This window comes from Alligator mississippiensis, chromosome 4 (assembly GCF_030867095.1).
Source record: "Alligator mississippiensis isolate rAllMis1 chromosome 4, rAllMis1, whole genome shotgun sequence".
Classification (NCBI taxonomy): domain Eukaryota; kingdom Metazoa; phylum Chordata; order Crocodylia; family Alligatoridae; genus Alligator; species Alligator mississippiensis.
The window spans coordinates 174571412-174584882 of record NC_081827.1 but is presented as its reverse complement, the minus strand read 5'-3'; the positions used below and the strand labels follow the sequence as shown (position 1 = coordinate 174584882).

Genomic DNA, 13471 nt, shown 5'->3' with positions numbered 1-13471 from the left:
TCCATCGAAGCTGACCTCGTGAAGGAACACCTTGACAGGACGGATACCTTCAAGTCAGCCAGCCCTGATGGCTTACACCCAAGGGTACTCAAGGAGCTGGCCAGCATCATAGCTCAGCCCCTGGCACAGCTCTTCGAGAAATCCTGGCACTCTGGTGAAGTGCCCAAAGATTGGAAGAGGGCCAATGTGGTGCCTATCTTCAAGAAAGGGAGGAAAGTAGATCCGGTAAACTACAGGCCCATCAGCCTGACCTCTATCCTGGGGAAGGTCTTGGAAAAGATTATCAAAGAGGCCATCCTTAACAGATTAGCTGAAGGCAATATCCTGAGGGATACCCAGCATGGGTTTGTTGTGGGTAGGTCTTGCTTGACCAATCTCATTTCCTTTTATGACCAGGTGACATATCACCTGGACAAGGGGCAAGAGACTGATGTCGTGTATCTTGACTTTAAAAAAGCCTTCGATCTGGTATCCCATGATCACCTCTTGGCAAAACCGGCTAACTGCGGCCTCAACCTCACCATGATCTGCTGGCTGGGGAATTGACTCCACGGTAGGACCCAGAGGGTGGTGGTTGACAGAAGCCAATCGTCTTGGTGCGCGGTCACCAGTAGGGTCCCTCAAGGCTTTGTCCTAGGGCCTATATTGTTTAATATCTTCATCAGTGATGTAGACATTGGTGTCAGAAGCAGACTGGCCAAGTTTGCCGACAACACCAAACATTGGGGTAAAGCATCCACACCTGAGGACAGGAGGGTGATCCAGGCAGATCTTGACAGGCTCAGAAAATGAGTGGATGAGAACCCGATGGTGTTCAACACCAAAAAATGCAAGGTTCTCCACCTTGGGAGGAAAAATCTGCAGCATGCTTATAGGCTTGGCAGTGCTATGTTGCTTAGCACTACAGATGAAAGGGACTTGGGGGTCATGATTGACCACAAGATGAACATGAGCCTTCAATGTGATGCTGCGGCTAGTAAAGCGAGCAAAATGCTGGCTTGCATCCATAGATGTTTCTCAAGCAAATCCGGGACGTCGTTCTCCCATTGTACTCCACCTTGGTGAGGCTGCAGCTGGAGTACTGCGTCCAGTTTTGGGCTCCACAATTCAAACAGGATGTGAAGATGCTTGAGAGGGTGCAGAGGAGAGCCACACATGTGATCAGAGGTCAGGAAAACAGACCTTATGATGAGGCTGAGCCATGGGACTCTTCAGCCTAGAAAAGTGCAGGCTCAGGAGTGATCTGGTGGCCACCTATAAGTTTATCAGGGGTGCTCATCAGGATCCGGGGGAAAGTCTGTTCACCAGAGTGCCCCAAGGGATGACAAGATCAAATGGTCACAAACTCCGCTGCGACCAATTCAGGCTGGGCATAAGGAAGAACTTCTTTACTGTCTGAGCCCCCAAGGTTTGGAATAGAGTGCCACTGGAGGCAGTTCAAGCACCCACTTTGAGCGCCTTCAAGACACATTTGGATATTTATCTTGCTGGGATCCTATGATCCCTGCTGACTTCCTGCCCAGGGGACAGGGGATTGGACTCGGTGATTCTCCAGGATCCCTTCCAGCCCAAATGTCTATGAAATCTATGAAATAGAGCCCCCTCCCCTCTCGCCCCTCAACCAACAGATCCCTTCCACTACCCTCCAACAATAAAAAAACCTGATTCCCCATGTCAGAACTATATACAACAGTTTCAGTCTCTGTTTGTGAGTCCCAGAGTGGGGAGCCATGGGGTGGGGCCATCAAGGGGGCAGGCACGTGGCACTCCAGCCTCTCACCAGTCCCTCATGGATCAAGGGGGCCACAGTGACCACAGTGGGCAAGGAGCTTGTCTCTGGGTGATGGTGGCTGGGGCTCCTCTGGGACAGGCCACTCCAACTCCAGCTGCTCAAGTCCAGGGCCAGCAGGACCAGCATCTCTTACTTGTGTGTGCCACTCCTAGCACCTCCAGCTTCATGCCCATGTGGAGCCAGGGCAAACAGCGAGCCTGGGCCCAGGCAGGTGGCAGCAGACTCAGGGCTCCTGAGGGTGAGAGTTGCTGGAGGAATTCCTCCCAGCCCCAGGCAGGGGCCTGCTGCGGAGCAGCGGGTGAGTACCAGGGGCCCTTCAGGGCCACAGACAGGGAATGGGCAGTGGGAGGCACAAACGCAAACACCAGGCCCAGGAGGGTGTCCAGGGTCCAGTGGTCATTATCTGTATCCTCCACTACCCAGGCCCTCCACTCGCTGCCTGAGCAGCTGGATCTGCTCCTGCTCCAGGGCCAGGAGATCAGCTCAGAACTCCTGCTCCGCCTGGTCTCATGCATCCTCCTGGGTGGCCTCCCAGGTAATATCTTCCTCCTGCTAGGACTGTGCCCATACCTCCCACTCCTTGGCCACCTCTACCAGCCACTGGAGCAGGAGGGTCCAATCTTGTGCGTGTTGCTGGTGCAGTTGGTGCATGCGGAGGGCTCCAACGCCATGTGGTGGCAACCTGGAGTCCACATCCCTGCTTGGGCTGGTGGCCTCTCCCCCATGTCCAGATGCTGCCCCTGCAGAGACAAGAGACAGAAGCCTTTTGTGAGTTTGCAACATTTCAGAGAGAAGATGCTCTGCACCAGAGGCCATGTGCTGCCCGGCCTCAGATCAGGGGTCAGGCATGCGTGGGCCCGTGGTATGTCTGGCTTGGCAGGCCCAAGCACAGGTGACCACCAGCTGAGCCCCCCATTCCTACTTTCTCCCCTGGGACTGGCGGGTCACTGAATGCCTGCTTCCCCCACCTCCTTCTTAGGACAGCACAGGTCAGCTGCTGCCACAGCTCGACCCTGCTTCCCCACTCTCCCTTTGCAGGCCAACTGCTTTGCTGCGCTGCCACCCAGCCCATGGCTCCTGGGCTCGGGGCATGTGGGGCTCCTTGACAACTGGGGCAAGAAGCTGGTTGTACCCACACACTCCCTGCCAAGGGCTGGGCCCCACTCCCTGCACCACTGCTGTCCCCGAGCATGCCCCTGCTGCATGTGCCCTGGGTGGTGTGCAATGAACTGTTTGTGCAGGCTCAGGGGGATCTGACCCACTATGCCCTGGTGCTGCTGATCCTCCTGATGCCCCTGGCACCTGGTTTGGAACCCTGAGCTATGATGGCATGGGAGGCAAGCCTGGGCTGCCCTGCAACCTCCGCCGCTTCCTAGAGGGCTAGCTGTGGCAGTGCTACATGTCCTTGCCCCCCACTATCAAGGAGGACATCGCTGCCAGCATTGGCACCTTCCTCAGTGTGACAGGCCTGTGCCCACCCAGCTGTGGGGATGCGGGCTGATAAAAAAGGTTTTGAATGATGTCCTGCCTGTCTGTGTGCTGAGTGGGGGGGGGAACCCAAGGCCAGGTGAGTGTGGGTGGGCAGGGTGGGGAGGGGGATCAGAGGCAAGAGCAGGGGTAGGGACTGGGGCCAGAGCCGGGGGCAGGGGCCAGGGTGGGGACTGGGGCTTGGAGGGCCCTCCCCCCCGTGTGGGACTTACCCCATGGCCAAGGCTGGTGGCTCAGTGTGAGCCTCTCCATCGGCGATGGCATCCAGCTGCATCCAGTGTCTGCAGCCCGTGGTGTGCTGCAGGCTGGTGCCCAACCAGGACGCCCCCCCGGGACGAGCTGGTGCTGCTGGCAACGACATGGCCAGTGGCTGCCTTGGTCCCTGCACAGCCTGAGACCCTACCACAAGGAGCAGATGGCTAGGGCTCCCTGAGCTACTAGTGGATATAGAAGCTGGGGAGATGGGCTGGGGAACTGGGAAGCACCTAAGGGCCCCTCCTCTGGTGATCTGTCACTGGAGGGATGAGGGTGGGTTGGGGCCTCAGGCAGGCCACCCCTGCTGGTGAAAACTTCAGGGTTATCGCCTGGATCCTGGGGTACCAAAATGTTGGTCAGCTGCCACATAAAGGGCATGGTCTTAGGGGCATGACCGGACTAATGATTGTGGTCGGTCACAGCCACCTACTGTGCCCACAAAGCCTGATATTTATGCAGCACTGCCACACCAATTGGGAGTGCCTGTGCTTCCACATCCCACCTGACAAGGCCTCATAAATGTGGGTATTTGAACACCCACCCCACGCAAACTGCCTCTGGACCTCTGCATCACCCCAGAGCACTACGAGGTCCCCAATCTCTTCCTGGCTCCAGCTGGGGCCCCGGGTGGATGGCATGGGCATGCATGAGTGGGAGGGGCCAGGCCTCGGTGGGAAAGATGCAGAAGACATTGTGCATCCTGTGCCAACTCTCTGGGCCTCCACACAGTTGCTCCTGTGTTGCCAGCCCTGGGCAGCTGCCAACAGCGCCCAGAACAGGGGTACAAGGGACTGAGAGCCACATGGCTGAGGCTATGTCCCACAGCACCTGCAGTGCCAGGACAGGCTGCTGGGGGTGAGCAGCAGGAAGTTGGTACAGAGGCAGCCAGCAAGCAGCCCCGAGGAGCTATCAGGGCTGGCCACAGGGTGCAGCAGGCCTTTTCAGCACCCACCTGGCCTGACAGGAGTGCCCTGGCACCTGTGTGGCCCTGCAGTGGCCTGGAAGCAGCCACTGTCCAGGGGGGCACATGGGGCCTACAGTGCTCCTGTAGAGTGTACAGGTTCATTTAGAGTCCTGCTGTGTGTGCCCCAGGGCACAAAACGGCTGCAGGCTTTTATAGCCTGCATCTAGGGGCTGCTACAGAAGCAGCCCAGCCCTAGGGCAGGAGAGGCTTCCAGCCAGGAGCCCTAAGGCTGGGCTCAAGCAGACCCCCTAGTGGCCAGGCAGACCTGGCACTAAACTTAGTACCAGGTCACATCTACACATACATTACTGTGTATTAACTAATCACGACTAAATTTGATACTTGCATTTACAGGTATCAAATTTAGTCACAACTAGCCATTTTTACAGTACAGTAAGGGCCTGCATGGTAAATTAAGCTAATGAGCGTTAACGCATCTTGTGAGTACTTCAGTTTTTCTGCATCCTGTCACTAGGTTGCCTCCCCCATTCAGTAAGGGACCCATACTTTTACTGATCCTCCACTTGTTACTGACATACTTACAGAAACCTTTCTTGTTACCCTTCACATCCCTTGCTAGCTGCAACTCCAATTGTGCTTTGGCCTTCCTGACTTCATCCCTGTGTACCCGAGCAAGACTCTTATACTCCTCCCTAATTGTCTGTCCAAGTTTCTGATTCTTATAAGCTTCTTTTTGTGATTTAGCTAACTGAAGAGTTCCCTGCTAAGCCAAACTGGTCTTCTGCCATACTTGCTAGTCTTCCTGCACATCAGGATGGCTTATTCCTGCACTCTCAATAAGGTTTCTTTAAAGTATAGCCAGCTCTCCTGGACTTCTCTCCCCCTTCAACTGGCTTCCCAGGGCACCCTGCCCATGCATTCCCCGAGCAAGTCAAAGTCTGCTTTTCTGAGGTCCAAGGTCCTTACTCTGCTGCTCTCCATTGTTCTTTTCCACAGGATCCTGAATGCAACCATCTCGTGATCGCTGCTGCACAAGTTGCCATCCACTACTACATTCCCCACCAATTCTTCCCTGTTTGTAAGTAACAGGTCAAGAAGAGCATGGCCCCTAGTTGGCTGCTCCAGCACTTGCACCAGGAAGTTGTCCCCAGCACTCCAAAAACTGTCTGGATTGCTTGCACACTGCTGTATACCCCTCCCAGCAGATGTCAGTGTGATTGAAGTCCCCTATGAGAACCAGGACCTGCGATTGGGAAGGTTCCACTAGCTGTTTGAAGAAAGTCTCATCCACCACATCCTCCTGGTCTGGTGGTCTACAGCAGACCCCCACCCTGACATCACCCATGTTGCTCTCCCCTCTGACCCTAACCCAGAGACTTTCAACAGGCCCATCTCCAGTTTCATACTGGAGCTATGAGCAATCATATGGTTCTTTTACATAAAGTGCAACTCCTCTTTCTCCTCTTCTCCCTTGCCTGTCCTTCCTGAACAGTTTATACCCATCCATGACAGTGCTCCAGTCATGTAAGCTATCCACACACAATGTAATAGTAGCCACTACTTTCTTTTTAAACACAGATATTCAGGATGCATAAAACTGGCCTGATCTGACTCTTTACCAATACAAGTAAAACTCTTAAGGGGACAGACTATTTTTACCGGTTTGGCTGCTGACCTATCTTTCCTGCTGTCAGTGCTTCAATTGGTTCATTGTCTACCTTTTCTTCTAATGATATCTGGGAAAAGCAAGTCACTAGACTTATTCTTACAATTATTTCAGGGTGGGATCTCTCATTTGGATCATGCTGCTCTGCTGAACATACTAATCTTTCTTTGTGACTTGTACAGTAACAAGCTCCTTGCTGACACATTACAGACATTTTTTTCGTTATCAATTGTACTCTTGCTTAGTTCTCACTTATGTAAACATTCACCCTATGTCTTCTCTCTGCCCATGTCTCGTTATTATAGATGTTATTGATGTTTCTTCCCAAGAAGACGCACACACACATGTATTGGACTGAGTAGTAGTAACCTTGCTTTCTGCCTGTGATGTGAGAATGCAGAGTGGTGACTCTCCGTTCAGCTTCTGCCAGTTGCCTTCTCCCTAGGCCATGCGTTCTGGAGAGAACACAATCTACATAGATATCCCAGAAGAGCTGTGCCAGGTCCCAGAACAGAGCCCCATGCTTTAAATTTTCTGATGACTTCAGGAAGATCATAAAGTCCCAAAAACCAGTGACAGAGTCAGAAATCCGTGGCTTCCTCATTTCCAGCAAGATAGCTGAGGAGGACTCCCAGCACTGAGGATCAGCTCGTCCAAGTGCCAATGGATCAATTTGGCTATGGCAGAAGAAAGGCGTTACACAAAATACTCCCATGATGAACACAAAGCAGGTAAGTCTCATGTTGCAGTGTATTCCTCTTCTGTTCCCAGGATCCATTGTGTCACTGAAACTTCACAAAAAAGAAAATAAGGAGAAAAATCTTTTAGCCTATTGCCAGTGGAAGCTTATGTGCAGGAATGGCTAGATAAAATCCTGTATCATGTGCCTTATGATCATCATGATCCCTTCTTTCCTTTACAACTTCTGTGTATTATGGAATAGCTTAATATAGGTTAAGTTCCATTTTAATTACTCTGAAAGCCAAGTTCGTATACTAAACTCTTTTATGCCTCTTCTCCAGGGGTGACGCATAGGGGTGCACACAGGTGCACGTTTACCCCGAGCATGGCAGTGCACCCTCCGCAAAAAGGTGCCACTGACACTGTCAGCGGCGCCTGCAGGCGGTCGCTGCTCACCACCCTGCCACCGACACCGCCGGCAGCACCTGCGGGCAGTCCACAATCACCGCTGGCCGACACTGCCAGTGGTGCCTGCAGATGGTGCTTACCAGCCGCCTCCCCCCACCCCTCCCACAGTGCCAGTAGCATCTGTGGGAGCTCCGCACTTACCACTGCTGGGCTCCTGCCACTGTGCTCCTGCCACCACCAGTGCAGCCGTGCCCCCCCAGCTGCCAGAGGCATGCACCGTTCATGCTCTTCTCTAAATTGTAATTTAGGTGATTTATGTCAAGGGACAAAAACAATTGCATTAAGATATTCCTATTACTCCTGAAATATTCCTATTAATCACAAATATTTCCACAATTGATGTGGAACAGAGAGAGAATGTCTATGTGTGTGCACATGCATGTGCATGTGCAAACTTGGAATTAAGATGTGTGGATAATACAAAATTCAGATCTATGTAATGCATGGTTTAGTGACAATTTTCTGTTGAATTGGAATAAAAAATTGACATGCACAGTCAGTAATTATTGGCTGCAAAAGGGAAATTTTGAAATCCAACTTCCCGTCAGCTGTTGCTGAAAGATTGTGTCATCTTTGCAGATCAATTTTGACTAAGAGTATATATGCGTGTGTGTACAGTAGTGTAACTGAGGGATGACCAAGGCAGCAGCTCTGGCCACAACCTTGGGGGGAGATATAAAAGCAACTGGCCAAGTTCACAATGACAAATTATGGGGGAGGGTGGTCACACCACAGGACAGGCTAGGGATACAGGCTGACTTGGACATGCTCTCAAGGTAGGCCAACCAAAAGCTGATGGCCTTCAATGCAGAGAAGTGCAAAGTGTTGCACCTTGGTAGGAAGAACCCTCAGCATACTTACAGGCTTGGCACTGCTACACTCGCTAGCACCATGACCGAAAAAGACTTGGGGGTCTTGATTGACCACAAGATGAATATGAGCCACCCATGTGATGCTGTGGCTGGCAAAGCTAACCAAATTCCAGTGTGCATCCACCGATGCATCTCAAGCAAAACCAGGGAAGCCATCTTCCCACTTTACTCAGCCCTGGTGAGACTGCAGCTGGAGTACTGTGTTCAGTATTGGTCCCCCAACTTCAGGAAGGATGTGGAGAAGCTTGAGATAGTCCAGAGGAGAACCACTCATATGATCCAATGCCTGGAGGGAAGGCTGTACGAGGAGAGGCTGGGGGACTTGGGACTCTTCAGTCTGGAGAAGAGAAGGCTCAGGGGGGACTTGGTGGCAACTTACAGTTACATAAGAGGGGTACATCAGGACCTGGGAGAACATCTGTTTACCAGAACTTCCCAAGGGATAACAAGGTCTAATGGCCATAAACTCCAGGAAGGTCAATTTAGACTAGACATAAGAAAAAAGTTCTTTATGGTACATGTGTCCAGGCTCCAGAACAAACTCCCCACCAGAGGTGATGCAAGCACCTACTCTGGACTCCTTCAAAAAACAGGTGGATATATTTCTGGCTGGGGTCACTTGATCCCAGCTGACTTCCCACCTATGGCAGGGGGGCTGGAACTGATGATCTCATGGGGTCCCTTCCAGCCCCTAATGTCTATGAAATCTATGAACTGTTCCCACAGTGGCAGCTAATTTGAGGATGCCCCAGGCAGAGCTGCGCTTCAATTCTTCTGTGCGTGTGTGTGCACATGTGCATGCACACGTGTATTGAGGGGGTAAGAGGTAATCAATTTACAAACAAAAAAATCCTACTAAATTCTTCCATCAGGTGATCATGGATTATATGAGCATTTCTATTTGAAGTAGTAAGTAACATTTAAGAACCCCGTTTCTGCCTGCCACATATTGACCATAGTTCATAAATGTGTAGTTTTGTTGGGTGACCAAAGTGCTGCAACCAGTTATATCACCGGTCAGTGTCCTGCAGGAAACAGCTGGATAAAACAGGTCTCCTCCAGGTCCCATGGAGACAATCATTCCTTGTTGTCCATGGCTATGGAAGGTCCCTTGGGCAATACAAACAGTGCCCTTTTGCCGCACAAGGGAAAGGATGGGGTTCAGCTAAGCTCTAAGGGGCAGGATAGGAAGAAGGCTCTCCCTGAATACCAGTGTGGAAGGGGCTGCTACATGGATCTTGCCTTCTTTGTTGAGTGTATTCTAAAGACTTCCATAGAAGGGCTCCACAGTGTTTGCTGTAGGATCTCTCTTCCATATCTAGTCCTACTTTGGTTTGGTACCAAGAAAGATGGAGAAATGTAATGCTCCAAAGAGCTTTATTTTAAATCTGTAAACTGGATGTTTGGTGAAAACAAACTGTTGATTTGATATCCTTAAGACTAATATCTTATATTTATTAACAGGAAAGAGGAAGCATAAATGTCCCCTACACTACCCTGCCACCTGACCTAGAGGGACTAAAGTTGATAACTTTAAAAAAATATATTTAAAATGTTCATGCCTGGCTAATAAAACTGGACTGTAGCTACAGCTATCCTCATCTTCAGCTCCAGCAAAGATGCCCATCTCTCTTCCATGAAATCCTATTGCTAAAGAAAGGCTTTGACAGCACCGTTTCTGCTCCATCTCCAGAAGTAATACTTTCAGCCTGTTTCTGTGTAGCTTGCAGCACAGAAGCACATATCCACCACCCACCTTAACTTTGAAAGACGGACACAGTCTATTTCAAATTCAGTCAGCTGCAAAAATTGAGCCTAAAGTGGTCTTCTGAGAGATGTTTAGCTGGCCTGTCTTCTGTTTTAATGACATACTTTGCCTGCTAAAATAATTGGGATTCCCCTGTATTTTCTGTGCTCTGGTCTTTACTGACTTTCCTCAATTGGATTTTCTTCTCCATATACTCTGCTTTATTGGCCCAAAATCTCACTTCAGTATTCTGCTTTTCAAGGTATTGGTGCCAAGTTCCTGTACCCACGAAAAGCAATAGGTCTTACAAGGTTTTGTAGCTTGGTCTCGTGGGAGCTAAAAATTCTCTGTAGAGAATTTTAAAAATATATTCCTACTCTGAACATCTGCTTTATTTTCCCCTTTATCAGATTGAGTTTAGTAATTATTGGTCCTAAGCAGTTTAAATACCTAACTTGTGGACTGCAAAGTAAACATGTCTAAGATCTTATATTTATCTTTCATCTTAAGTCCCATCTTTTCTTCCAGTTTCCCCAAAGTCTCTACTGTTCTTTATACTACAGTTTTCTCTCTCCTATGACAGCCAAGTCATCAGTCTAATAAAAGGCTGATGGAAGCTATTTAAATTCACGCCATCCTGAAACTATCACAATGATCAGGCCACATTAGAGTAGCAAGGCATAGTGCATCCCACATTGATGTGAAATCTGTGCCCCATTTGACTTGAGTGTGCTGCTGACTCCTTTTATTAGACCAACTAAAAATTGCAAAAAAAATATCTTTTTCTGCAAGCTTTTGGACATATACACCCTTCCTCAGGTTCAGGGAAAATTAAAGATGGTAAAAAGTCCCTATAGGTAGAAAATAAACTTCATTTTTGCACAGAGGAAGGTGAAGGTGGAAGTCTATTCCTCTTTTCCCTGAGCCTGAGGAAGGGAGGGTGTACCCAATAGCTTGCAGAAAAAGATACATTTTTTGCTATTTCTTAGTTGCCCTAATAAAAGGTATCATTTCTGAAACAAGTGTTCTAGAATTTTGCATTTCTTTTTGTCTCAGACCAACATGGCTACCAAATATACCCTTGACTCCTTACTTTTGAGTCACAGACACAAATGACCACAGGGCAGGAAGGCTTGTTTCATCGAAGGAAGAGTGTCTCAAGTTGGACAGCTTAAAGAAAAAGGGGCCAGACTACTGAGAAATCCATTGGCCCTCTAGGTTGGGTTTGAGTATAACTGGATAATGTTAGAGGTATTTTTAATAAAAGCAGTTGTTAAGAAGCTCTTGAGTAAGCCTTGGGGTGAGGGGAGAACTTCAACTACGGCATAGCAGGCAGAATCTGCGAAAGGAGAACGTTTAGGACTGCTACAGATCGGGAACGCTTCAAAATGTAGTAAAGCAAGTAGAGAAATAGCACAGCACAATCTTACAAGGCATAGGATGATGGGAAATAGGTCTCTCAAAACTTATCAAATTCGGGTTTTTTTGTTTGTTTTTTTGTTTTGTTTTTGGTTTTTTACAGTGAAGGAAAGATTATACTACTTCAGATAGGAGCAGGATACAAGGCAAGAGACTGTTGATTTTGAAGCTAGCAGTTAGCCTGAGATGGCAGATTTGTTAAGGGAAATCATCCCATTTTGATCTAGTCTATATAGGCTCCCAGTGATAAAATAAAAGCTAGTCTTTGAAAATACTTCATTTTCCTGAGTGACTGCAATCTTGAAGAAAAGGATAAGTGGAAACTATCTACAGGGAATGAGAATTTCATGATATAACTAGTGATAGTGAAATGAGATTAGATGTGGAAAAACTAAGACAAAATGAACCCTAGGATTCTTCATGCCTGTAAATATACATGCAGTTCCTCTCCATCAGATTGGCCCTCCTTTTGTCAATTCGAGACAAGGCTATCCTTCATATTGTAAATCTAAGAGGAGGTAATTATGAACACTGAGCACTATCTTGTGAGAGGTGTTACAAAAAAAAAAAAAAAAATATCAAAGTGACCAAGCCATATGCAGAATCTTTGTAGCGTGGGGAGCGTGAGTGGGGCTCATGCCCCAAGGGTGCTGCCTAAGGGGAGGGGTGCCAGAACATTGTTGGGGAAAGGTACCTAGGGCTACTGCTCCCTGGCTGCCTGCCTCTATGACACACATTTCTGACACAGTGATGGCGCACTCTCCTGCAATTCAAATCCATATTGCCCATTTCCTATAGACTGTTTGGGGGTCAGGAAAGAACGGAACCTAGCTTTTCCAAATCCTGAACATGGGTTTTAAACCTGAGGCTATTGTAGAAAGGTAGGCACTGCTATCATCCCCTCTCCCTGTCCTTTAGAAGGAAAAACGTAACTTTGTTCATTTCTCTTAGGTGCCTGTAATGCTGACAGCCAGAAGTATGAACCTGAAATCTCATCTTTAGTTGCTGGCAGAAGTGCTTCCTTCAGTAGGGAAAGGCGGGGGGGGGGGGTGGAAATCTGTCACACACAATATATGCCATTCCCCTATTAGCTAGATCTGAGTAGCTCTCCTTCAGGGTGCAGGAATAATCTGGCCACTGTGCAAGGGGCCAAAGTAGATAACTCCAATCTTGGGGGTTCATGTTAGGGGGTCAGGCATCTCAAAGCTGGGTAATGAAGCACTTCCTGGTTCCAGCCCCAACTGTCTGTATACAGAGGATAAAGGGATATTATTGTAGATTCTGAAAACATTTGGTGCACTCTGGATCACATATCTTCACCTTCTTTACTTCCATCCAGGAGACATGGAAATACAGCTATGTAATATGATTGTTGTAGATCATATACTGGTATCTGAAAGGCTATATGATAAGAGAGAATTTGAATTTTCTGATTAAAATTAGTCGGATGGCATAACTGGCTGCTTGCTGCTCAAAGGATACGGTACTGGGCTACACCTGCCTTCCAATAAATAGGCAAAAAAAATTAAGACCTTTTTTTCTCCATCAAATCTAGTAATCTAGGTTGTTCTTAGGGACAAAAGCAGAAAGACACTTCAGACAGAAGTGTGATATTTAAGCTGATCATGTCCTTTTTTTAAAGGCTGTTCTGTCACGGGGCGGGGCGGGCAGGAAGCAATCAGGCTTGTGTGATATTGATTAGCCATTGTAACACTTCTGTGCTGAAAATTCTTGTAATTCTGTTTCTCCGAACTAGCCAAAGAGGTAAGGACTTTGGGCTTTGGTTTAATTGGTGACCTAACAGTAAGAGGTTAAAAAAAAAACAAAACAAGAAAACACACACACCACAAAAAAAAAATCCCCAAAACCCAATCCTTCCAAGAAAGAGATTGATAATAGGAGAGATGGGAAAATGTAATCTTAGCAGTTTTGTTGGCATAAGGGGAAGGAAACCAGCTCATGTAGGGAAAAAAAACCTCACCAACTTGAAATCTCATGGGGAGGGAGATGGTGTTGTGATGAACTCCATTGTGGCCTCTGGTACATGTTACATATACATAAATTCTGCAATGGTAATCGTTAATTGTACAATGAAGTTAGACCAGCCACAAGTGCAAAGTCATTATCGCACAATTAACTGGTGAATCGTGCAATAAAT

At 48.4% G+C, this 13471-nt stretch overlaps 1 protein-coding gene across 2 annotated transcripts in view; it reads right to left on the bottom strand.

Annotated features, from left to right (window-relative positions):
* Positions 1-13471, bottom strand: part of FAM237A (family with sequence similarity 237 member A) — a 31025-nt gene that overhangs the window by 7418 nt on the left and 10136 nt on the right. Inside the window, exons 2-3 of one of the 2 annotated variants that reach the window (XM_059727105.1) lie at positions 6496-6917; positions 2363-2532 (exon numbers count right to left, since the gene is read on the bottom strand). In XM_059727105.1, coding sequence (XP_059583088.1) covers positions 2363-2532; positions 6496-6904 — 579 coding nt within the window. In that variant the 5' untranslated portion in view covers positions 6905-6917. The remainder of the gene's footprint in view (positions 1-2362; positions 2533-6495; positions 6918-13471) is intronic. The other variant, XM_059727106.1, reaches the window with a different exon arrangement.